Source organism: Rhizoctonia solani, chromosome 6 (genome assembly GCF_016906535.1).
Source record: "Rhizoctonia solani chromosome 6, complete sequence".
Classification (NCBI taxonomy): Eukaryota; Fungi; Basidiomycota; class Agaricomycetes; order Cantharellales; family Ceratobasidiaceae; genus Rhizoctonia; species Rhizoctonia solani.
The window spans coordinates 667804-693118 of record NC_057375.1 but is presented as its reverse complement, the minus strand read 5'-3'; the positions used below and the strand labels follow the sequence as shown (position 1 = coordinate 693118).

Genomic DNA, 25315 nt, shown 5'->3' with positions numbered 1-25315 from the left:
CTTCATTTGAGTCGGCATAACCGTCACATGAACTCTCTATGAACCTGGTTCGCTATAACACGAGTTACACCTGATCATTGCTCTGCTCGGTTTCTGTAAAATTCCCATCTCTACCATCTACCTAATCGCCTACGCCCTTGACAAACTGGCTTGTAATAGGGGCTGGTGTACAACTGTTCAACCCCTGCTTGGGTTATAAATACGATCCTTACAGCAAATATTGTATCTCCAAATACTTTGATTACGATCTATCACCTCAAATTCAGCGGCTGTTGGTGGTAATTTAGTATAGAATCATTTGAGAAGCTACACGTTTCCTAACGAACATCCCACGAATTGGGGATAGTGGATGGGTTCTCAACGCAAACCAATGCCTGGAATTCGACAGCAAGCATTATTACTTAGAGGAGGATGGAAAGGAACTATTCATACCAGCTCGACAAACGCCAAGAGGTCCAGACAACGTGAGGGCTTGACATCTATTTGTGTACCAGCCAGTGATATATACCTACTTGTTTGTGACTACTGCCACTATCATGTTGTGGCACGATTCAGGGGCTATTATGACATAAACTAGTTTATCCGCGCGCTGTTCAATTGTATACCCTAGTTAACAGTACGTATATGCGCCCTACCTTTCATGATTCCCGCACAAATCCCATTCGCACTGACAATGGGAAACTCCAAGCTGGAATATGGCATTTGGATTGAAAATTCCATACCAGAAAGACCCTCCACCATACTTAGGGACAGATCGAGCACTTACGAAAGGCTTTTACGAAAGGCTTTCCCTGCCATTTGAAGCCAACACACGTGGATAGACATATTGGTACTGGCTGCCCCTGGAGCTACAGTGCCCATAAAACTTACCAGATGGAACGATCTCAATCGGCCACTTGCCCTTACCCAGGCCTAATCTGCGTACAAAACTTGACTCACTCAGGGCCCGTCACGTCGAGGTGTAGGCTCCCCGCCTTGACCTTACAGGATCTATCGGGGGTGTGAGGCTTATCATGTCAGCTGAAGATTGGGTACAAATAAACAAATACATCGATAACAATTACCTGGTATCTGGGATGGCATGTCACACCCCAATGCTGACATAACTGCAACCAATATAGTCTAATTATAATAGTTTCGATGTAACATTGGTCAAATCGTATCTACAGTCTTGCTCGTTTGATATGAGGTCTGCTTAATCAACATTGACAATCTTAGGACCATCGTGCGACGATGAACTCTGGTTGGTTCTTGCGCTCTCAATATCTGTCTCAGACCTATTCCTGATCAACAACAGTGCATCCTCTTCTCCGTCGCGCGCATTAAAAGCAGACCTATAATCGGACTTGGGGACTTGTCGCCATTTCGGTAGAAGCATAGAGCCCATCTTCCTGGCATGTCTACCCCAAAGTATGTAATAGATCGCCACGAGATTCATTATCCCAACGGACATCCCAAAAGCAACGCAGCAAGGGATAAAAAATTTGATGGTGTACCAGGAGATACCTGTCATCATGGCGCTGGCAAATTGGAGCCCGACGATACGCAGGGTCTGCATACGCCCAATAACTCCTGCGTGAGAGCGTAGGTAGCCGAGCTCGAGCGCCAGGAGAACAAAAGTGGTTGGGATAAGATAGATACTTGCGATAATTCCTCCGACATTCATGACGATCCGGATATAATAATGGCTGCGATACTGAGCACAGCGAGATAGAGTGCTACCAGAAAGCGCAGGGTGTTAATCAGGAGGACCACTGCTTTTCTCCCAGTAAGTGAATGTTTAGGAGCCATTGTCAACTACGGAAAGGGCTGGCATCATGCACTGTACAAGAGACCTGAGTTGGTATTACTTACAATTGTGGACCAGAACTTGCTCGTGTAGGAAACCGTGTATCGCTAGAGTTCTTATATACTACAAGGCTTTCGCTAAGGCGGTGCATGATTGCGGGCAAAGATAGGATCGAAGCGTGGCGTACTGTCAGGCTAAAATCCACGGCTTACACTTACGAGATCTATATTAAACCTTGGCATCTTACTCTAATGAGCTGGTAGCGATGATCACCAGTCATGCATCAAGGCTGCGGAATTATATCACGTTACTACGGAATTACATCACATTTAAAGATTGATTACATGACAACACACAGAAAGGTATTTTGCATTTACTAAAAGTGTATTTCGCATCAGCAAACCATCATATAAGAGACAATTATTCACTCACTGTAATGACGGTCGGCTCCTCGCGACCAAGGTACTCCTTGAGCTTAGTAAACTCGAGGGCTGCATCGATCAAGGGCTGAAGACCCTCAGCAGTATTTTTCTTGAACTGAGATTCGTCTTTGCTGTACCTCTCGATGTACATACGGACGGTGGCGCCCTGTGAACCAGTTCCACTCAAGCGAAGACTACACGAGAACCATCTTCGAACAGAACAATGTGGCCTTGGTTCTTGCTCACACTGCCATCGATAGGGTCTGTGTAGCTAAAGTTGTTGGTACCTGCGATGGTGAATTCACCAAACTTGGAACCAACAAAGGAAGCATCGGCGAAAAGAGAGTCCAAGTTGTCCGTGAATTTTTTGGCGCCCTCGGAGGAAACCTCCTCGTAATCGTAACGTGAGAAGAACGAGCGACCATACTTTGAGTAGTGCTCTTGAAGGAGTTCGTTGATACCAGTTCCGGGATTCTTCTGGTTGGCGGCGGCAATGATATTGAGCCAAGCTACAAGATGGGATGTCAGGCAGAAGCATCATAGAATTTAAAGATGTATGCATACCAACTACCGCCCAGAGACCGTCCTTTTCGCGAATATGGTCAGACCCGGTACCGAATGACTCTTCACCACAGATTGACAGGCGACCAGCATCCATGAGGTTTCCAAAGAACTTCCAACCTGAGTCAACTGTTAGGGAGCATCTTTAACCAAGGGAAGAAATACGAACCGGTGGGTACTTCGAAAACCTCGACACCCTTGGCCTTGGCAACGTAGTCGATAGCATTGCTGGTAGGCATGCTGCGGGCAAGACCACGGAGACCAGTCTTCTTGAAGTAAGGAATCACATCGGCCCAGTCGGCGATGACGGCAACTGAGTCACTTGGGGTGACAAATGCGCCCTTTCCGTATATCATGTTTCGGTCACCATCACCGTCGCTGGCGGCGCCGAAGGGGATGTTATCTCTCTCGACAACTTCGACTAGGGAGTGTGCGTATGTCAAGTTAGGATCGGGATGAGCGCCGCCAAAATCAGGAAGGGGTTGGCATTGCTGCACGGATGAAGGGGGGAGGCCGAGCGCTTCCAAGAATATCGCCTTGGCGTACGGGCCAGTAACCCGTTTAGCCGTCGAAGAGTACTCGATAAGAGGGGTTACTACTAAGGAACGATTTGATGAGAGGGAAATCGAAGATCCCCTCGAGGAGTGTAACGTAGTCCTTGACAGAGTCGATAATCTCAACCTCCATCGGACCGTAGGTATGGGTGCCAATCTTAGACAGATCGAGCTGACAACATAATTTTAGCACCATAGCGCCAATTAAGACATTATTTCAGCCCACCTCGCCAGCATCAAGGGCCTTGTAAGTCGTAATCTCCTTGGTTCGCTGGAAGATTTTATCGGTCACACTCTCTGGGGCTGGTCCACCGTTCCTGACGTTGTATTTGATACCAAAATCGTTGTCGGGTCCACCAGGGTTGTGGCTGGCGGTCAGCAGAATTCCTCCGTCTGCCTTGTACTGACGGATGATGTTAGAAGCCGCAGGAGTGGAAAGGATCGCGTCCTGGCCAATGTAGAGCTTCTTGACGCCATTGGCAGCGGCGATCTTAAGAATCGACTGGACAGTGGGCTCTGTGATAGCGACCGTCTCCTCCAATAACCAGAGTGGAGCCAGCAACACCAGGCTCGGGCATCGCGTCGAGGATCGCCTGGATAAAGTTCTCCGTGTAATGCTAGAATATACCGCGTCAGACCCGCATCGACCGTGTTCTATCATCGATATCGCGTACCTCTTGCTGGAATATCTTGACCCTACAAATCGATAGTCAGCCCAAGTGTAGATGCAATGGTAGATGACTCTCATACCTCTTGCGTAGCCCAGAGGTACCAGGCTTCTGGCCTTCAAAGGGCTTGGTTTGGATTTCCTGGATGTTGTAGCGGGTCATATGTCTGTCGTAGTTTCGTAGAGTAGATGGGAGGAGATCGCAGAAAGGCGGTATGGTCTGCGGCCTTGGGGCTAGCAGAGGGAACTTATAGCTCCCACGAATCCGCGGCTTGACGATCGCGTCGTGACATCACGATAATCACATCGGCTTTCGCCCTAGGTCAATTTCATTCCTCTACCCCCTCCCGTCAACGCACTTCACTAATATTTTAGTCAAGATGCGGGGCTGACCCATTCTTCAATTTTCCTCGCGCTTTATCGGTCTAACCTAGGTGAAGAAAGTCGTGTTGAACCCCACATTTGGCCAGATTGGGAAGTCGATCAACCCTCATTAGGTAATCAGGTACCTCTTTTAGCTTGGTTTATGGGTTTTCAAGAGGTCCCAATTTTCCACAAAGAACAGCAGCGCCGCGCCACGAGGCCGGTGGACGGAGGGTTCACCACCTCCCCACATTTTCATATGCGGATTCCGGCGCGAATGCTCCATGGGATTCGCGCCTTTGCACGATGTCGATTTCGCATGCGATGATTCTGACGCTTACTCACGAGAATAGACAAGGGCACAACCAGCCCCAACATTCCAGTTAATGTGAAGAGGGCTTTGACCATCTGTGGCAAATCAATATATTTACCTACTAGGAACGGTGTATCATTCAATATAACATGAAATACGCCCTGATGTAGTCAAGTCATGCATACATGTATCTTCCAGCGTGGCACTACTTACGGCAATGTTGCATAAGTTCATGAAAAGAGAGAAGCAATTAATTCATAAGACTTGGAACGATAGAAACAGAAATATTTGACAAATCACAATGCCCTAAGATCATTGCGCGAAGAAACATGATATTTCAGGGCTTGTACCAACGTCCCATCATGGTCCTGACATCATCCACATAGGCTGGAGGATTATCAAGAGCCCCAAAGTGACCTCCTCTCTCGTGTTCTTGAAGAAGCAAAGATAAGTTTCGATCCAAAGATCACAAAAGGATATGCTCACCTGAATGGTAGACCAGGTTGCCGACTTGCTGGAGATAAAATTCCGGGTAGTACCTAGTTTGGTTCAATAGAATCTACCGTCTGTTTTAAGTAACGAGGATGAACGTACTGAAGCTCGTAGCGGTAATCTGCGAATCCCATAGGAACACGATTGACTGCGTGTCGTGAAACAGCCGTGAATTGACCCTGATTCTGGTAATAGACGTTGACTGTAGTCTCAAAGGTGCGTGTCAAATAATAAAGAGAAACGGAGGTTAGGATAGTATTGTTATCGAGTGTCGAGTGCGTCACGCCAATCAATGGATCAGCACCTTTATGTCTGCGAGTTGGTGCTCAAAGCATTAAATTAGTACAGGATGTGTCACATACCGTAAAAGTAAAGATCTGAGATCCAAGCCAGTTGGCCGATTGGATTATCGTATAGAGCCAAACCGATGGTCGCCGGCTAGACATAAATATTTGCGTTATGATGATTGCACGGGTAAACGCAGCCTAATTCAATACTCACTCTGTTGGAATGTTCAATAAAATACCCAAACCCTTCCGTAGTAAAAACCAAATTGTTTCGCAAGCGCTGTTTCTGTAGTTCAGTCAGGCTATCCACCTTGTCCGCGAATCGGGGATCTGATTTCAGGTCATCATAAGTTGGCCTGTTTGAGGGATAAGGCCATTATACAGGCTATCGTTTAAGATCTAGATGAGTATTTTGAGGTGGCAGATAACATGAACGACTTACACAGCCTTAACATGGTCGGCGTGATTGTTGTGCAGACCCCAAGTTAACAACTTCCCTAGTATCAAAAATCTATTATTATATCCCCATGAACTATTTTGGCTACCACTCACCCAGTCACCCCCTGATGCCGTATAAGACCGATATCCTAGAACTTCTGTCAAAAGAGTGTTGAATAAATCCGCGGTGTTGTTCAACGTCCACCCGGGAGGGGCGGGAGAACTGAACCCAAATCCGGGAAGTGAAGGCACCACTACGTGGAACCTAGGAAGCGTAAGCACAGTGCATTTGTGTCTTGAGAGAAAAAAAATAATAATCTCACGATATATTTGAGCTAGATCCTGGATTGCTCAGCGGGCCGATAACTTCATGGAATTCATAAAACGATCCTGGCCAACCATGCGTGAGGAGCAACGGAATAGCATTGGGATTGGAAGAACGCTGATGAATAAAGTGTACAGTCATGTTCCCAATGTCGACAGTAGAATGGTTGAACCTGAAGACGCAACGGTAAATATCGTTATATGCCTAACATTAAGTTACTATCAAGCTAACTTGTTCATCGCGCTCTGTTCTTTTTCCCAATTATACCCTCCGAGCCAGTCTTTCTGTCGGTCTTGAGCCATCCGAGGTCGGTTCCAGCACCGGCTTTCCCGAGCACAGATGTCTCGGGGAGTTTCGTCAACTTTACTAGTTCTTTGAGATGTGATACACGAGAGCTGAGGTCGACCTTGAACGGCTTGACGTCATACCCAAGGGCGGCACCAGGTAAGGCCAATAAGGACAACAAAACAGTAGAGGTATGGCGCATGTTGAGCAAGAATAGTCAAGTAATGAACAAGTTCGCAGATGGTGTACCTTATATACCTATCAGTAAAGTTATGCAGGCGCGGTAGATTATCAATGGTCATCAGTGAAGCATTACCATAGCACCAGTTGATCGGGCAGTATGGCATCACGCATACATGCCAAGACCAATTCAATCGCGCCTTCTCAGTAAGTCAATGGTATAGAAATTGATTATTAATACTGGCGCTTCAAGTGTCTTATTCATGTACGTTGCGAGGAATGGCGCAATTTGGCGGGCAGAAGCCGATGTGAGTTGGGAAGCCAAGCTCCAATGCCCATGTGCTAATCCCGCAGCTTCATCTCAATCACGGTAACTCGAATGAGCCATGATCGAGTCTTCAAGAAAGATAAATTTTGTATCAGGTGATAGAACTATTCGTGCACGAGTTGAGTTTAAAATCGATGAATTTCTAACTTGGCTGGTTCACTATAGCATGTACTATTGTGATCAAACTGAATGATGTATTTTGTAATGAGTACCTCAAGCGAAGCCCTGTTGGATAGATTTCCCCGGTTAGCGTACTATGACGAACCATATACCCGGCGAGTTCGAGCAGTTCCTCGACTATTGGTTAGTGTCGAGGTCTATCCTTTTCTGGTAGCATATACATAAAATAAACACTCAAAATGGCACACATGCTGCCTAGCTCATCAATAAATGCAGTTTATTGGTGCTATTCAAGCTTACGGGCAGCAGCAATGTACTAGTTAGGGAACTCCAACAAATGGGAGTTTTGGCCCGAGGTCTGAGTACACGAGTTCAACCGCTTGCCTGAAGATGCCCGGCGCTCATAGTTGCTTACTGATACTCGTCCCACGTTAAGCATTGCCCGCCGTAAGAAGCATGGCAAGCTGTATTATCGGAAAGCGTAAACCTACGCTTGCGAGTTTGAATGCGCATACATGTATATGTATTGTTTCGTTATGAAAGCCATTACGAGCTTATGGAAAGGAGCGGTCGAAACCAAAGTTGATGGCGTAATGCTCTACCACATAAGCAGGCAAACTTCCTGCACACTCAACGAAGGTGGCGTGTTCTGGTCTAGCGAAATAAAACAATTATGTGTGTTGTTTATCAACTAGGAGTTCGTTATTATAACTGTTCAATACCAGTCTTCTCCCTGTGCCCAAGTCTCCTCTTGGATATTGCTCAGCCGAATGTTTATTTTAATTTTAATGTTGCTGCATGGAACTCCAAGGCAAGAGGGAGTGCAAGGGTGGCCGTAAGCCGCCAGAGTCTAGACTAACTAAATATCAAATCCAGGCTGGATTTGGACAACTGCTAGTAGACGAATCTAGATCTAGGGGTAATGGCTTTGATGGCCGATCTTTCGAGCGAGGCTTGGCATTCCCTGTTCCTCTTAGTCCTGATACGCATCTGCCAAGACTTGGGTCGAGAACGATAGTAAATGTATATGATAGGTTGCACCGTGAGGCGTGAGAGATTCTCAAAACAGAAAACGGGCGATCGGAAGTTTACGACACACGGAGATTGAGAATGATGCATGTGTTCCAACAGGCACGTAGCAGGTTAACTTGTCTGAAATAATAACTAAAATTCGCACTCTTCAAAACCGTGTGTATCCGATTTGGGCTTGTGTCGTGGCTGGGCGAGCAATTCGCGGGCTGGCCTAAGTAGCTTGACAGATTGGCGCTTTTGGATGGACTTTCCGAACCCACGCTTTTCATCCTATTCATGTAGCTCGATTTATAGTTTCATGCTCTATTACCTGACTCCATTCTTCAACTCTTTCAGGCAGCAGACCAAAACTCCTCCCACGTCACCTTCCCTTACGGACTTACCGTGTTTGCCTTGGCCCAACTCGCTTTCCAGCGAAACGTAGCCTGGTCGACTTGGATCCTTGATCAGCAACTCGACGCCAAGAGATACGTAGTATGCGTTTCTACAGGGCAAAGCAAGTTGAATACGAATAGGCATGCGGCTCAAGCTTAAGGTGCATTTGAGCTCGTGTTTATGTGTTCATGCCCTGGTATGAACGGCTAATCACACCCACAAACGACAGATCGTCGACACCGACAAATCCAAACAATAGCCCGGCGGGAGAATTAGAGTAGCAAGAATCTGTATGTCAGCACTTATTTTCGTCCTGCGGAACCTGACATGAGAGACAGTTATTTACATTGTAAGATGGTACTAATATTCACACCATATGTACTATAAAATTATCCTGAATGCTTCGCGACATGTTCCTAAACGGTTCCTATATCCGAGGACCTCAGGTCCAGACCACCGCCTCCGTCAAAGGCTATAACCACGCAGTCGCGTGAGATTCGCTGTTGCCTGACTTGTGTCGAGTTGGAACAACTTTGATTGTGTCTAGATGTATGAGCTGTGATAGTCGTGAGAAACTGGTTCGACGAACCCAGTAAACGTTCGAGTTTCATGGGGACTGGCCGTCTAGACTATAGCTTCTCGACGTATCGTGTTCCGTGGCCGGTATAGGCTCAGTTGCCTCGTGTTCCGTGGTTGCCGCGCCAAATTTGTCGCCACGCACTTGGCAGCCAAGACCTTGTGTCGGTGACTTTTCAAATGACTAAGAGATTCATAACAAATTTGTGATTTGCGGTTCATGTCATATAGCCATACAGAACGAAAAGGGATTATAAAATACACTACTCGTAAGACCAAATAATGCATAAAATACAATGCGCCAGAAAAAGACCCTGGAAAGCGAAAACGAAAGCGAAAGAAAAAGAACACCTAGTAGTCTGCTCCATCTTCACTGGTGCTCCTTTCGTCGCTGACACTGACATCCCAGGTCTTCCTGCCCTTCCATAACGGGTGGTCGTCGGTAGAGGGACGAGAGTAGGGGTGGGCCCGAGAGCGGATTGGGGTGCTAGAGCGGGGCCGCCTGGCAGGAGGGGATGGAGAGACCGGGCTCCTTCGCTCGCGGTTCTCGGTGGGCTGGGGTCGCTTAGCAAGCGATTGCATATGTGCGCTCAGAGCAGTCATTTGCATCTGGACAATTTGCTGTTGAAGTTGAGCCACGTTGGCAATGCGCGAGTCCTCGGCTGCCTTGGCTTTGAGGAGTGCAATGAGCATTTCGCGGTCTCCATCTCCCTTGGCAGAGTATGCAGCAAGCACTTCACGAAGAGTGGGTGGGGGAGGCTATGAGAAAAGTCAATAATGGTGAAAATTTCATATAGAAAATTCAAACATACCTGGTTGAGAACAGCAAAAACCGTATCGGCAGATGGGGGTGCGCTTGGGCGGGTCTCCACAGCAGGAGAGCGAGGTGGGGAAACGTATGCAGAGGCCATTGTATGTGATTGGCAGGTAGCTGTAAGCTGATGTGAGGTGATTCTAGAGCGGGGTGGCTGACTGACTGGGGTTTGGAGTCGGTATCTTTATACGTTGGCCACGATCACCGCTGTCCTGGGCATCATACCTTGGCTGAGCAACAGCAGCCAAAATTAGTCGGCTCAGCTCTTGGCAAGTTCTAAATTCTCGGCTGACTCAGCAGACAAGAATAGCCATATAGCTAAATGTGGACTAGTCACACAGTTTAGGAGTTAAAGTTTCATTCTTGTTCTTTTTTAATGCTACTGAGTACACGTTGCCATCGTTCCAGATGGGTTTGGCTATCTGGAGACAAGTCAAGCCAAGCCTTGGGCGTCCCTTGGACGCCCCTTGGACGATTACATAAGCACTCGTCAGACAAGTTCGCAGTCGCCTCACTCCACAAATAAAGCCAATTCCTCAAAAATAAGTCGGGAATGAATCTCGACTCTTGGCGCTCGCCCAGATTAGGTTTTCCGCCGGAAGGTTCGCCAGAAAGCGGATAATCTCGGATGTCAAATCTGATCTAATCTTGTGGTATAGGCCGGAAGTCAACCATTTCACTTATAATTAAATCCATTCTGCACTAATAGAGCGGGTTTTGTCAAAGCGATTCTATGTGAATTAGATGACCGGACCGACTTTCCGCCTTTGACCATCGTACGTTCTTAGCTCTTCTCAGCCGACCTTAGCTCCCTTGGCCAGACTGAAGCCCGCGTGGGGCGCACAATTCATTCAAGAGACTCGCCTTGGGAGGGCGATAAGTAACATTTGAAAGTAGCTACACGATACAAATTTGTCTACTCGCAAACGTAGCTGGTCGAATTATTCACATCCCCACTGACATACTTGCCCTCTTGTGGGTAAGGGCACAAGAGCCTTGTGAATTCGACGCCTTGACTCTTGTCATTATCCACGTATTTCGCACTAATGATTTGGTTCGGGGCGGTACCGTTCTCGACCCAGCGCATAAGGGCGAGGATTGCGTCATGTTCGGCATCGAAAACAAGAGATTGGCCTTGGCCATTACTTTGCTGTTGGGGCCGGCCGAAACCATCCGCGCCATTTCCACCTTCACAATGGCCCATGCCGGGAACCAAGAAAAGACGGTAATAGTTTCTCAAGTCGGTCGATCTATTGTAGTACGTCTGCAGTCGTTCATAATAATGAGTTGAACTTCCCGACCTAAAACATCGGTTAATTAGCCTTGTCCAATTAAAGGAACGATAGGACATACGGGATGTTCATATCCGCTGACCCATGGTACGCTATTAGCTTCCCTCCTCTTTGGAAGAAGGGTGTCAAATTCGGGTTCACAGCATTGCCTTGTCCAGGATCGGTTTCGTCTCCAATTGCCGTAATCCGCTCGAGCTCGGTTTCATTCTTCACGACTAGCGCAGGTCTAGCCCCCGTCCATTAGCCTACGCAAAATCAGAGTCCTAGCCGGACTTACTGGAGAGAAGTATAATTATAAACCTGATACAAGAAAAAGTCGGCTGGAAAGACATCGCGTAAGTCTTACTCAGCAAATTTGAACCTGCGTCAACCCACAAGAAAGCCCAAACGGTGTCCCGCTCAATAGCGCAGTCCAGCCACTCTCGCTACCTGGATCATAGGAAGGAAACAACAATTCCCCCGTAGCCGATGATGTCCAGTTCTTGTAGACAGCTGCCAGAGTGGTCGCCTGTCCCTCGGTAATACATGTAGAGGAATTAACGTAGGCGGATAGGTTGGATGCACCACAAACGACAGTCGATGTGTCTGGAGTACATAGGCGAGGCTGATGAGATGGTGAGACTTAGGTTATAATGCCCAAAATAGACCACCAGCGAGACTTACGTTGAGGATCACATTATCTTTCACGTCATCTATCTCGTCACACTGCGCCAGTACTTCTTGAGCCCAGGTAGGAAAAATGAAGTGGGCACCACTTCGCCTGGAGTGGTCTCATTCATATTTAACTGCCCGACGTGAATATTAAATCCGTTCCTGCACATGCCCAAAAATCAGACTACGAATTGTCATCGGCTAGGTTGGAACTTACTGCCTAGAAAGCCATTGTGCCGCTGCATCGTCGACAAGTAAGCAATGTGTAATTTTGAACATTGAAGGAAACTCACGGGCTCCAGTTAGTGCACCATCGAAATCTTCGGGGAACCCTTGAACTTCTCTCATTCCCTGCTTGCCTCCACTGGAGCAACCGAACCAATAATTGTAGCTTGAGTTCTGGCCGTAGTAGGCATTGACAATGACTTTTGAGAAAATAGTGCTGAGATGAACCGCACGCCACCCAAAGTCAATCTGGTTGGTCGAAACCAACATGAGCGCTGGCTGGGATGATATGAACGACTAGGCAACCAACCTGAGACTCCAAATTATTCATGGCAAATGACCCATCAGAAACAGACCTGAACGGAATTTGAGCTGTCGTGGAGATGGTCTGATATAAAAGTCCTACCCGTTGTGACCTGTATTGGTGCTTGCCATCGCAAAGCCATATTTAGTCATCGGGATGGCCATTTCCTAAAAGCTGGATGCATCAGATGAATGTTTCGCTGAAAATCTAAACTGGTAATAACCTGGTATGAGATAGAGCCAAGATCCTAGCTACTACTTAGCATACTCGAACTAACAGCAAACCAAAATACAACTCACCCCTCCATTCCCAGCCTACATCCGAAGGAAGCACATCAGTAATTACCCCATCTCAATACGCTGAGGCTCCCACTCACGTGTGCGAACCGGCCATTCCAGTTTTCTGCTACAGGTAGCCAAACCTCGAACTGGATTTGAGAATTGGCGGAAGTATTATATTGTGCACCAAAACGGCAAAACTCTGAGAGATCTGAAAACGCGGTGGTATTGCTTATAGAGACGTTAGATCCAGCAGAATACCTGTGGCTTATTGTAAGAGACGTAAAAAAAATTGACTGAGTATCAGCTCACGTCTGAGCAACATATGGCCGAAGCCCAGGGATGAAAGTTGGCGTAGAGTCCAGGAGAGCCGTGCAGTTTGGGGCAAAAGTCGAGTTTACAAGAGACATGATTTCTGATTTCTAGCTACCAGAAGTGTGGTCGGTGGTGCAAGTTCTGTCCGATATATATACCACATCAGCAGCCAGATTCGTTGTACATCGTTAAAGTACTGGTGGGAGCGGTCATAACCGTAGGCTATGAATTCGGATTGAGAAATATGGGCTGCGCAATCGACTGCGCAATAGTATTCCGATATACGTTGCGAGGCTAGAGCAGAGTATCATTTCAACTAAGAATTTGCCGGGTATTGAACAGGACTGGCGGGCAAGTGGTGGAAGAGCTGACCATTTCAATTAATCATTGCGTCCCTGCGGGATATTGAACTGATCTAATCTGATATGATATGATAAGGGCCCAAACTGCGACTGCGGGTGTGTGCATGGCTGTATAATGAGCTACAAGCCAACACTTGAGGAATATTATCATTGATAGTTAGACTTGGGCAAGGGACACAGAGCAGTATTAGACGTTCAGTACATGCACCACCGTAGTTCAAGATTAAGCAACTATAGTGGAATCTAAGAGCTGGAAGCTACGCCATATATGATTGTCATTTGAAAAAGTAAAATGGTATAAATTACTCTCAAGACTTGGAGTAGAACGAAGTTACAGATTGTACTTCTGTATCTTCCGCGAGGACTGACCCCGACCTAGGCATAGCCAAGTACCGTGGTGGCCAAACTGTTAAGAAGACACTGTGTACGCACTGATAAGCTGTCATTATTCTCCTGCTAATAAATCGTTGTATACCTAATGGAACCCCATAGTGTCGCGCATTCGGCAGTATAGAAGAACTGCTCCGAACTCGACAACGATCCATTAGGTCCTTGCATAGCCACAAGCATCCGGTATCCGCCTCGTATCTAATTTAAGCCCGTAAGAGGACAGGAGTCGACCCAGATAGATATGAACTTACGCTCAGATTCTGAATACTGACCCCAATAACTACTAAAAGCACGAGCCAATGCTTCAAAAACCCATTTGGTCGACTCCCCCATTCTCCTTTACGATACTTGCGTAGACGAAAGACAAACAGTCCAAAAATATTCATGTACGCGGTTAAAGAAATTGTTTGGAGGACCAATCCACCCAGAAGGATCTATAGGTGAATTAGAATTAGAATTAGAATTAGAATTAGGTTGCCGCAGATGAATAGTGATTGAATGAATATCAAGAACCTGGAAATAAACTAGTTAGATACCTTAGCTCCAAGAATCCTAATATCGATATCGAAGGCAATACTCATTGCACTTCCGGTACCCTGAACTAAGAAGGCAGCTTTCCAAGAAGAGTCAGGGAAAGCAGCGCTTCATAAAGATTATTTACTCACTGAACTCAGCTACCTAAAGTGTCAAAACCTCAAATCAGCTCAACTCTTATAACAGTAACTCAAGAATATGCGGGCAGTACCAAGAAGATCTTAGTCAGAAGGTTAGGTTTAATAAGCAGGAATTCTTGAGCCTCGAGATAAGTGGCAATTGGAACAAGCATCATGAAAAGCTATACCATTCCATTAGTGACAAACAAGACAACAAGTAAGATCAATTCAACTTACACCCGCAATAAATCCACAAGGTGATAAAAGTAAAAATAAATCCATTGCGTTATAAACTGCTGCGTTGGCTGGCTCCTGGGTATATCCTTGACGTTGAAATAAGCCAAGTTAATTAAGGTCCAACTATAAGGCAATGCTAGAGTGCTTACGAATGCGTAAGAACAACCCAAAAGCGTACCCAAGCGCACCGGTGATGATAGTCACCATATAGTATCCTTGATACCATATGCTCCAGAGAAGAAATCCGATAGCGGTGGTAACAAAGATAGATCCAGCTACAATTGCTATAGTTATGTTTGGTATGTATTTCAAGGCTGATGGGCTGGGTGTGAGGATTTAATAACGCATATGAGAGCAATCAACCTATGAGTGTCATTATCATTGGCACCCCTAGTACTAGGAGCAGCACCAAGAACGCAAAAGCTCTGAGCCAGCAGACTAACAATCAGATAGGTAACTAATCTGATTCTTGTAACTCCCATTATGTTTAAGACCTATCAAAGCTCTGAGTTGGGGAGAGTAAAGAAGAGGAAGAAGAGGGGTGCTAAATGTTTGGTTTGCCTAACCATAGTGTTAACATGCTTTAAGGCCAAGAGCAGACATTTGCGCTGCCATAGCAGGCGGAGCCTGGTCAGGGGGAACAATTTAATGCAGGACGCGCGCATTGCGTTTTCAAGGATGGTCAAGAGCAACAAGATGCAATGATCCATTGGCATTGTAACTGAATGAAAGTCCCAGTCAACCTTGCTGACAAATTGTAGTGGTTTAAGTTTGGATGGTAACTGAATGTATGTAACTATGAGGACTGATGCAAAAGGACGTTAGACTACCCGTTTTATTTTGAAGTGGTTGAAATAGTGACTTTTTGTATGCCATTAGTGGTAGAGTAATATACAAATATTCTTTGAATGTATAGTGGGCTTGGTGGCCCTGTAATTAACTGGTCCATTGTCAAAGCAACAAAGCTCATAGTTTATTGCCATTTACATGATATCCTGTTATGGATATGACATTTCTTCTTTAATCTGTACTTATTTTATTAATTACACTAGTAATCTCACAGTAAATAAATGAGATAAAGATGCAAACTAAGGTTTTCAAGGTCCCTCTATCCAATAGTGACCTTTACAAAACCTACAAAGCTCAGGAATACCCTTAATATGCAATGCCTTTTGCATATATGCTGTTTTCTCACTCATTTAAATATATATAAATTCAGCTGAGTAGATAAACAGTAACAAGTAATATTTCTCTTGTTTGTAGTATTTATTCTTCAAGATTCTATCTTGTGGCTACACACAGAAATATTCAGGGTCCCCCCTGTCGCATAGGCAAGTGCTCCGGCGCTTAATCAGCCCTTAAGCGCCGACGCACTAAATGCGCCTTTTCTCCATCACCCGGGCATCTCACACTGCCGAATCACTTGCGCTTAGGTGCGCATGTTTGTGCGCTCCAGAGCGCTGGGTCAAACTCCCAAAACGGACAACATTTGGCTGAGTTATGCCCCATTTACTGTAAGTACCCAATGCAGAGGTATCCTACCTTTGGGACTGTTTACTCCAAGGATGAAACACTTAGCCTTGGGACATCTAAGGACCCACACAGGTAAATACTGCCTTGGGGCAAACATTGCCTTGGGGCAAATATTAGGATCTGTTGTTTGTTTACTATGTACCAAAGTATTGGCTCCCTCAAGTGTTTCAGTTGCCACATATACCTCCTGTACCCTCTCTTGGTATCAATCATGTATATACTTGTTTGTGCACCTTCTCAGGGTATAAATGGACCCTGTGAAGACGCTTCTAATGCATCCTACTTTTACTCTTATATATTGACATATACACACAAGCCTTTAACAGCTTATCTGCGCATTTACTTTAGTGATTGACTCACTGTAAATAGCATAGGAGGTTATTCGGCGCACTAAGACCATAGGCCAGTCCCAACAGACACAGGGTAACCTATTAGTGTACTTACTGCAACCCTGTGCCCCTTGACTGTCACAGTTGTTGAGTTCAACATTGAGTATAGTGCAACGGTACTGTAAGGATTGTTGTGATTGAGTGATAGTGTTTCAATCCACCATACCCCCTATATTGTAGATAGCTTTATCTACAATATCTCATAAATCCTAGATATATTTTAGGTAAACCCCATAAGTCTTAAGTCTTACTTAAGCATATATAAGTCCTATACTTATTAGGCAATCCTATAAATCCTGTACATTAGTCAAGTAACTCTCTTACTTAAGGTACTATCCCAGAGACCTTAAGTATACATACCCTTAGTCACTTAGGCTTAAGTAACATTAGTCTAAGGTACTATACATAACCAACCACCTGCACTTCATAGTTGCTAGACTATTTGTTAGGAGTTGTTATTCCTGATAACCTAGCCTATATTGTGCATATATTCTGTGCATATATTCTGATTCTTAATACTAGTTCTTAGTTATTCCCATATACATTTTGTATATAGTAATTCTTTCTTACTCCTGTACTTACACAACTCTTAACATATCCCTTGTCAGAAGTAACAGGATTTCTTCAGAGGTCTTCTGTGTTCACAATGAGGCTCTTAGCTATTAAGAACCCAACGCATGATGCCAAACCAATAGTTGATGGTCTGGGTACTCTACGGGGACCCAAAAATCTCGGGAGCACTCCAAGACTTGCTTTAGTTGGCAAGCACAAGACTTGGGATCCGGAGTGCTCCGGAGCACAATCAAAACGACCGCAATCACTTTGGAGGGTCATTAAGAGGGTTGTTTGAACGCATCAGTTGCTATATACACTCCGGATTCTTGGGGGGGGGGCAAATATAATAGGTTGTGTAAGCTTATGAGGATACGCTTAGCTTCATACGCGTCACTTATCACAGCGTGTTGTGCATGTTACAATGTAGTTTATTACAAACAACCATACGCGCGTACATACAAGCCGCAGCGAGGAATATTAATTCCAACGGCATATTGTGGTCAGAGCCTGTCAAAGCCACCAAACGGGCAAAGAAAACAGCCAAGGGTCAGAGGGTTACTGGCAACGGCACCTTGCAACCATAGGATTGGAGCACGGGGAGGAGGCAGACACTGGGAAGCCAGGGATCCCATTGTCCATGGCCGTCATGAACCGTGTTCCTCATCAAGTTGGCAATCCTGTCATACATCACGGTCAATTTGATTGTTTGCCGCCAAGACCTTGACATGAAATGAGAGCAAAAACTGAGAAAAAGGCGCGTTAGTAAACTCAGGCCACAGATTGTAGCCAAGAAGCAAAAGACTTACTGTTGCTGCAAGTTATCCGCCCTTGAACACCGGACTTTGCATCCTGGGAATGGACACTTGTGGTTTTTTTTGCCAGTATGCATGCTGTAACAACAAATGTAAGCATCAAAGAAAATAGCTCAAATCAGACGTACCAAACATGTCTCACCAGATGCGCATTGCACAAAAAGGCCATGCAGCAAGTCCGGCAAGCATACTTCTTCCTCCTCTTTGGCACAGGCTTTGTCTTGTAACAAACAGGTGTGAGTGGTTGGGGAAGCAGATTTGAGGAGGGTACAATAGTCAAAGGTAGTTGGGACATCATTGCCGCAGATGCAGGGGTCATCGAGTAGGGATAAACGGAATTGTGGCCCAAAAGAAGGTACGATGGATCAACGGTTGTGGGTTCCAAGTGAGGTGAGGAATGCAAGGGCGAATTATTGTTGCTGTACAAAGGCAAGCACTTTGACAAGAGTACGGGGTTGTACACCAACAAAGTGGGCATAAGCAAATACAAGCTTGAGGACAAGTAGGAGTAGCGCTGACTCAATTTTGGTGGGGAATTAGACTCGCGCAAGTGAGATGGAGAGTAGGACGGAGGCAAGTCTGAATAGCCGGTGGGGTGCTTGGAGCCAGAGTGACTGAGGGGCGCAGTGGACAGCGGGGGAAGGTTGTGTTTGTCGTTAGAGTGTGAGAGCAATGCGGCGTTGGGCAAGGCCTTGGTGTCAGACATGGCCGACACAATGTTGGCGCAAGCGGCGGAAGGAAGAATCAACAAGTTGGTAAGCAGAGGGGGTCAGAAATCACGGATACAATGCTATTGATACAGACGCTTATCAGTAATTTAGGAGTGCGGAGACCCGGATAGATGGTCTGGTTTCCGGGGGGCAAGCTGGTCATGAGCCAGGCACAAAATAACATTCGGCTTAGGGGCATACATTTTTGGAAGATGATGCAGGCAGCATCCAGACAGGCGTTGGTGGCTGGTGGACACATTGTTATGTCAAGGGGACAATAGAATTCCCGCGCGTAGAGGACAGAGTGCGTAAGTTGTATGGTTGTAGGATCACCATTACGTTGGGGGAATAGTTGGGTATGCAGCAGGTAATTTAGAATAATTCAGTAAGCAATACAAATGGTGTACAATAGGTGGTGTACGTACCATCAATCCACAAATCAAACCCCACGTTTAAAACAAACATCACTTCTTTGCCAGTTTTTGAGCAGTGCAAATATGTAATGGTTGTAGTGGGGATTCAAGTAGAAATATTGCAACACCGTCATGATGTTGCGATTAGGACTGGGGGTCCAGTCTCAAAGTTGGTCAAATTGGGGGGCTAGGTGACACGCCAGTTTGATATTGGAAACTTGCACTATTGCATGCTTGCGCTGGCCATTGCCACGTAGCAAATGCAAAGTGGTGTATAAACAAGGCGCGGATGGAGACGGAGCCAACAAAAAGGGGTTGAATAATTCAATGTACGCCAGGTGTCCGTTGTATATGCCTTGGAGGTGGGTGGTAGGCAATTTAAAGATGACTCGAACGCGAGCGGCACAATACCCTAGAAAAACAAGAGGAAAGTCAGCTAAATTCAACAATATGACAATTTTATGCACTCACAATGGATACCACCGGCGCCAGGCTTGTCCAACACAAGGACTACGTTGTACGTACCAAGTCTGATACGAGTCCCAGCTACATTACAAGGTGGCGGGTTGGCCCAAATTATATCAGTGTGAGGCCAACCAATAGCAAAGGGTGGGCAAGGGTGTTTGAGGTAAAGTTGGTGCCAAACCGCATACTGGTGATTCTCCAATAACAGGGACTTGTAGGCTGGTGTGTCAAACTGATTGGCCAGTAGCTTTGTCAGCAACTCAATGAAGTCCTTAGCGCCGTATTTGTTGATGACTGTCCTGCAGGGAACCTTGTCATGTGTGGGGTTCTTTGCAATAGTCATATGCGGATTTGGATACCAAACCTGAGACGGCCAAGGCTGCCTGCAGGGCAACACGCTTGCTGGGTCCTCTATTGTTTGCACCCCACCCTCCTGCTCCAAATCCCCCTTTGCATACTCTCTTTGTTCCAACTCAACGTCTGCACCCTTGCCTGCATCTGCATCCTTCACTGCAATACCGCAATACAAGTTCATATACAACCAATGGATACGAATAGCCTCTTGCCGCTGTATGTATACCATCATCTGCTTTTCAGGTCTGACTTTGTTCAATGCTTGCCAGGGCTTTTTTGCGTAGTGGATATGTAGGTTTTTGGGTACCTTGCTGTTGAACCCGTTGAGTGTGCCGTACAGACGTACTGAAGCCCCGTAGTGAGTGATCATATGCAGTTTTGGGACAGCATTGAAGCTTGATTCGTTTTTGTAGTACCCAAACTCCTTGTCAACCATAATCCATTTCAGGTCGTGAAATTCCGTCAGCAATTGCTCCATTTCGGCCACGTCTGACTCCCTCATTGTAGGCAACTCCGCGTAAGACATAAACTTGATTCCAATGCATGCCAATTCAGCCTCCTCATTGTCTACACTCCCCGCAACAGCGCACAGCATCTGCTTTGCCATCTCTCTTGCCTCGCAACCTGTCCACTGACCAATCCCGCTAACCCCGCTAGAGAACAACCTTAGGCCCTGAGCTTCAGGCATTGTCATGAAACGCTTGTCTAACTCATCTTTTCCCAGTGACCACTGCATCCACGCAAGTATATGAGTTTTGAACAGCCCCAGCCACAACTGGTGAAGAATGTTGGGCGTCATTGATGCGTGGATGTTGCAGTAAGGTATGTTTGCCCACCACAGCCACCATGGCTTCAACCCAGGGCCCTGGTTTAGATGCCTCACATTGCCGTTGTCAAAGTACTCCTCCAAAGCGTCCAGTGTATCTGGAGGCTTGCGTCAGGGGCATTTCTTGCTAACCCCCTGTTTGTTGTATTCAATTGTGCACATTGGGCATCAACTTTGCATTGTACACGCCATCAGACATTGCTCCGGCCAATTGGCAACGTACAAAGCCACAATTGGGAAGACTCAACAAAGACGGCCATCTGCGCACCACATCTCAACCCCATCCCTCAACACCACCTCCAACGGTTTCATCAGCTTGCGCATTGCGTTGTGGACCAATTGACCTTTCAGGCGTTGACGTTTGTTGTCATCCTCAATATTGTCAAAGTCCTCAACAGGTAAGTACCCAAGTAGAACTGTCAAGCGCTCACTTGCCTTCCGTCATAAGGATTTGCAGATATTGCCAAGCAACACGTAAACCGGGTAAACCTGTTGGCCGCCCGGCAGTATTGACACCTGGGTCTTGTTGGACGATACGATGAGTGCGGCCACGGTTGCGTCTCCAAATGCCTTGTTGAGTAGTTGCTGCTCCAATGTAAGTTAGTAGACGCACAAATGCTAATGTTACTTACTTGAATGTTCCACCACCAATCCCCCGTCCACATCTCATTATATATCCGCTCACCATCCTTTTTGGCTGTCCAATGGCGCTCCGGCGCAAATTTCATGTATGACACAAACCAAGGATTTCCCATCAATTCAACAACAATTTTGACAACATCTTGCGCACACAGATGCGCAACATGTGGGACATCTTTGCCCTCGACATGCACCTCGATTTCAATGATGCGCCAATTTGCTCCATGGGGCAGTTGATCAACATGGTGCAACAAATCTTCAACTTTGTCCCAAGGCACCCGTCCACAATACTGCAAGGTAGGTCAGTTCACCTACAAGGTCACTGAAGGCTCCACCTACTAATGTGCTTTTGATATGTAGATCTTTGCCCTCATCCGTTGGTACGGTTGTCATCAGTATTTTGGTTGTTTCAAAGATGGTTGGATTGCCCAATGGGCCGCAGTCGCGCATGTAAGCCACTAGGTCCGGTGGGTCTTGTTTTTTGTTGCTAACTGGTGCACCAGCCAAGGGATTGGGATAATTTTCGATGAATACTCCTTGGGCTTTGTTCCAGCTGCGTCCCTGTGGTGGCAGTGGTTCTTCACTCCTGCTCCTCACTGGTTCTTTGCACTCATCCATTCCCTTAACCCTAGCCTTGCTTTCATTGCACTCAATATTGCTACCCTCATTTCCATTACTCTCCTGGTCGTAGTTACCGCTGTTTGTGGCTTCCTCCAGCTGCACTGGTGGACCCATTGCCTTCCGCTGAGCTGCAAGCAAAAATTGTTTGGTTGCTTTGCACTGTTTGGATTTGTCAATGTGGTGGCTATGAGCATTCTTGGATGATAAACGGGATGTACAGTAATGGCATTGAGGGAGCCGTAACTGGTAAGTAGTGCTTGTTTTGTTGTGTGGACGGTATATAGTGCCTTGTTGTTGTTTGGCACAAACAATAAAGGTACTACTCTTAGGCATACTAAAGCAATGAGAGAGGGGCTATGGTTTATTCACCAACTCTAGCTCTCCTCTAACTTGACTTTCCTTGCGCCTCAGTCACTTAGCACGGATAGTTCTTTTGGTCTTGGGCTCTACTTGGTCTTTGGGCCTTAAGTACTAATACGCTGTTGGCATAGGTTAACTGATGCTATTGTTCCACTGTTTCACGTGTCAATCTCAAAGGTAATGTGACTTTTTTTGGCAGCAGTCTACTCACAGGTGATCACCCACACGCAGTGTGAGGTTAGTCAATGTATCCACTTGAAGGCACCTTGACAGATAATTTGCAATTGCAGCCCACCTGACCACTTGGGCAAATTGCTAACTACTGATTGGATTGCTCTCATTGAATTGCAAACCGGTAAGTCTACTTGTATTTTGATTACATTGTATGTCTGGCGCTCACATAACTTTAAGTCAGCTATAATGCGCTCTCCTTTGAGTTTATTTGAGAGTGACACGTTGGTGCAAGGTCAAGCAGGTTGGTCTTTGCGTGGTTATTAGTTGAATTTGGTGGCAGGTACCTGAATGCGATAAACGTCTTGAACCCAATGCTTATTGTTTGTTTGTTCTACTTGCTTGGTGAGCTTAATTTTGTTTATTTTTTTGATTGTACTTGAACAAATTTGGATTTGTGTTCTTTATTGTGGAAAGATTTAGAATCTAACCAATTAAATTCCCCATCTTTTGACCATTTGTTTCCCAGCGCCCGAGTTTGCTATTAATCCCATGGGTTACATTGGAAATGACCCTGCGTGTTAAAATGTAGGTTCACCTTTTTCTTATTTTTGTATCACACAAACCTGAGGTATCCCAACTTGTTAGGCTAACCGCGTTTACATTCCAAGCTTGTCAAAAATAATTGAGTTTGAATTACACTTGATAGGTTGTACTATGCTATGCATCCCAGGCCTTGTGTGTATCTATTCATTACCTAGATGCGTGAGTATCTGACCTCAATCTTTGTATACAGTGCTAACGTAACTCCTTCCTGTTGCAAGATTTTTGTTGGGAAACTTCTTGTTCTGATATTCTTTGTAGGTTATTTTGCCAATCCCCACCCCGTACAGTACTGATCTGTTAGCCTAGAATGTAATTTAAATTGATGCGTAATGAATAAATTCCTCACCTTTACCTGCAGCTAGAAGAAACCAGACAGTTTTTTGAGCTGCAACTTACCAGACCTTTAGCCAACGCCACGCCGGCAGCTGGCGTTGTTGGTCGGACAAACCATGATTCACTTTTCAGCAAGTGTCAGTTCCATCCGCACAAGGTAAGTGTCAGGAGTTCATCTTGGATAGCGGCCTGACCCCAGCAAAACCAGGGCGGCAACTCAGGCATTTTGACGGGCTACACTCTTAATACACAAGTGGTGCGTACAAGGTCACCACCCCATGCCCCCAAGTGCCCGTCTTGCTCACATTCAACAACTTGTTTCTGCATCTACATCCACCGTCCAAGCCTCCCTTTCATCACCCAACAGTACTCTCCCCCCTGTGAGCACCTCAGTTGTTAGATTGTGTTTTCACTCTGACCCTGTGGCTAGAGCATAACGCTGGAGCGTCACTTGTCCCCTCAATCTCAGTCCAATTTGCAAGGCAAATACCTCAAGCAATCTCAACGTTCTCAAACGCCAAGCAAGAAAGGTGCACTATTGGGTAAGTACGCCGGTTTTTTCTACTTTGAGTCTAACACATTCCATTTATAGTGGCATTGAACGCTCAGCAAAGACAAACTTTGGCGCGTGCTCAGCGCGGGCAAGCTTGTAACGCTCAGAAGGCCGCTTGTAAGGCCGCCCAAGGTCTTGAATCTGGCTATGAAAGTCTCCCTGACCAAACACAAGGTACTTACAATCAGTTGCAACATGACTTAGGCTTACTCATGCAACATCTAGCCAAACACACCCACAACTCCCAAGACCTCACCAACCAAGAGGAGACGCTTGCCGACAGCCCAACGCTCCAACAAGTTATCCGTTTGTACGCGACTGCGCAACTATTGCGCAAGCTCGATCACCCTTTGGACCTCCCCACTCATTTGCCAAGGCTGCCGCCGCCTTTGGTCCACGGTTCTTTGGTAACTTCACACTATATCTTGGATGTAATATATGCTAATTGTCTTCTTAAGACTGTCATCTCTTCCTTGCAACCTGTAGCTACTGGCTTGGGGCATCACATCACACATCCGGCTATTACTAAAAGCAAGTATATTAAGCTTCCATTCTATGACATGACAATTGCTGATCAAATATATCCAGGGCAAATGACACGGTCAATCAACGCAAATCAATCAAGGGCCAAGCGCCCTTGGATCAAACACGCCCTTAGCAATACCAAGACCAACGTCCCCAAAGCCAAGGACAACCAGTCCTTTCTTGCCCCTACCTCCGCGCAACCTCCTTGGCAATCTTGCTCCAGCATCTTTATTACCTTGTCCCCCTTTGCATCTCCGCATTCATCCCGCCCTCCTAGCCCGCTCTCTCAGCAGGACCCGCAGGTACCCCCGGAAGACACCCAGATGGTCCCGGAAGATCTTGAGGTGGACCAGGTCAATATCCAGACCATTCCCAAAACCTCAACCCAACACCCAGTCTTGGATATTGCTGGTCCAACAACACGGACCTTGTCCCAGGCCTCGCCCGTCTCCCTAGGCACTCCTACGTCTGATCCGCCACGTACTCAAGTTGGTCCACGCATGCAAACCACCTTGAATGAACAAGATTCACCCATCACCACCACCACTGCTAACCGTCTTCAATCTAGTACCCAAGCCCCTCCGTCTCAGCATGCACGTGTCACTCAAGTTCAGCCTGCTACAAACAGGTGTTGTTGGATGTCTCAGCCAGCCCCCCCAACCGGCACTCAGCCTGAGCCTATCAATGTTGCAGACGGCCTCCCACCAACTTGCGGTTCTGTTTGAGGTGGAGGTGCTTGGGCTAGGGCTAGGGCTAGAGGGAGTGGTCCAGGTTGGACGCGGACTTGTGGTGGTTGTGGGCGTGGTTCAGCTGTCCAGGTTG

At 46.3% G+C, this 25315-nt stretch overlaps 10 protein-coding genes across 10 annotated transcripts; 1 reads left to right on the top strand and 9 right to left on the bottom strand.

Moving 5' to 3' along the window:
- Window positions 1-1195: 1195 nt before the first annotated feature.
- On the bottom strand, window positions 1196-1666 carry RhiXN_05684 (uncharacterized protein; the record flags this gene model as incomplete). Its single annotated transcript, XM_043325500.1, has 1 exon — window positions 1196-1666. One exon carries the CDS (start codon window positions 1664-1666, stop codon window positions 1196-1198), a length of 471 nt encoding a protein of 156 aa, XP_043180932.1.
- A 496-nt stretch (window positions 1667-2162) lies between these two features.
- On the bottom strand, window positions 2163-4156 carry RhiXN_05683 (phosphoglucomutase/phosphomannomutase, alpha/beta/alpha domain protein; the record flags this gene model as incomplete). The annotated part of the gene is made up of 10 exons (XM_043325499.1): window positions 2163-2165; window positions 2222-2377; window positions 2434-2720; window positions 2776-2892; window positions 2942-3308; window positions 3352-3498; window positions 3553-3816; window positions 3872-3943; window positions 4001-4022; window positions 4077-4156. The coding sequence occupies 10 exons, from the start codon at window positions 4154-4156 to the stop codon at window positions 2163-2165; spliced, it is 1515 nt and encodes a 504-aa protein (XP_043180931.1).
- Window positions 4157-5006: 850 nt separating this feature from the next.
- RhiXN_05682 (epoxide hydrolase) lies at window positions 5007-6698 on the bottom strand (the record flags this gene model as incomplete). Its single annotated transcript, XM_043325498.1, has 8 exons — window positions 5007-5101; window positions 5156-5208; window positions 5264-5465; window positions 5524-5599; window positions 5663-5734; window positions 6001-6151; window positions 6210-6276; window positions 6479-6698. 8 exons carry the CDS (start codon window positions 6696-6698, stop codon window positions 5007-5009), a joined length of 936 nt encoding a protein of 311 aa, XP_043180930.1.
- Window positions 6699-9458: 2760 nt separating this feature from the next.
- On the bottom strand, window positions 9459-10018 carry RhiXN_05681 (uncharacterized protein; the record flags this gene model as incomplete). The annotated part of the gene is made up of 2 exons (XM_043325497.1): window positions 9459-9866; window positions 9920-10018. 2 exons carry the CDS (start codon window positions 10016-10018, stop codon window positions 9459-9461), a joined length of 507 nt encoding a protein of 168 aa, XP_043180929.1.
- Window positions 10019-10837: 819 nt separating this feature from the next.
- Window positions 10838-13081, bottom strand: RhiXN_05680 (carbohydrate esterase family 1 protein; the record flags this gene model as incomplete). Its single annotated transcript, XM_043325496.1, has 14 exons — window positions 10838-11222; window positions 11275-11439; window positions 11491-11533; window positions 11589-11817; window positions 11877-11918; window positions 11966-12026; window positions 12082-12103; window positions 12158-12338; window positions 12400-12445; window positions 12496-12560; window positions 12617-12640; window positions 12693-12707; window positions 12770-12932; window positions 12984-13081. The coding sequence occupies 14 exons, from the start codon at window positions 13079-13081 to the stop codon at window positions 10838-10840; spliced, it is 1539 nt and encodes a 512-aa protein (XP_043180928.1).
- A 575-nt stretch (window positions 13082-13656) lies between these two features.
- RhiXN_05679 (RTA1-like protein) lies at window positions 13657-14835 on the bottom strand (the record flags this gene model as incomplete). Its single annotated transcript, XM_043325495.1, has 8 exons — window positions 13657-13768; window positions 13824-13936; window positions 13990-14172; window positions 14275-14351; window positions 14404-14416; window positions 14484-14573; window positions 14629-14714; window positions 14778-14835. The coding sequence occupies 8 exons, from the start codon at window positions 14833-14835 to the stop codon at window positions 13657-13659; spliced, it is 732 nt and encodes a 243-aa protein (XP_043180927.1).
- A 2817-nt stretch (window positions 14836-17652) lies between these two features.
- Window positions 17653-18623, bottom strand: RhiXN_05678 (Zinc finger protein; the record flags this gene model as incomplete). Its single annotated transcript, XM_043325494.1, has 2 exons — window positions 17653-17782; window positions 18109-18623. The coding sequence occupies 2 exons, from the start codon at window positions 18621-18623 to the stop codon at window positions 17653-17655; spliced, it is 645 nt and encodes a 214-aa protein (XP_043180926.1).
- Window positions 18624-19204: 581 nt separating this feature from the next.
- On the bottom strand, window positions 19205-20658 carry RhiXN_05677 (uncharacterized protein; the record flags this gene model as incomplete). The annotated part of the gene is made up of 2 exons (XM_043325493.1): window positions 19205-19452; window positions 19512-20658. 2 exons carry the CDS (start codon window positions 20656-20658, stop codon window positions 19205-19207), a joined length of 1395 nt encoding a protein of 464 aa, XP_043180925.1.
- Window positions 20659-21126: 468 nt separating this feature from the next.
- RhiXN_05676 (uncharacterized protein) lies at window positions 21127-22059 on the bottom strand (the record flags this gene model as incomplete). Its single annotated transcript, XM_043325492.1, has 3 exons — window positions 21127-21270; window positions 21318-21614; window positions 21664-22059. The coding sequence occupies 3 exons, from the start codon at window positions 22057-22059 to the stop codon at window positions 21127-21129; spliced, it is 837 nt and encodes a 278-aa protein (XP_043180924.1).
- A 1634-nt stretch (window positions 22060-23693) lies between these two features.
- On the top strand, window positions 23694-25218 carry RhiXN_05675 (uncharacterized protein; the record flags this gene model as incomplete). The annotated part of the gene is made up of 5 exons (XM_043325491.1): window positions 23694-23795; window positions 23846-23957; window positions 24008-24142; window positions 24194-24375; window positions 24427-25218. The coding sequence occupies 5 exons, from the start codon at window positions 23694-23696 to the stop codon at window positions 25216-25218; spliced, it is 1323 nt and encodes a 440-aa protein (XP_043180923.1).
- Window positions 25219-25315: the final 97 nt, after the last annotated feature.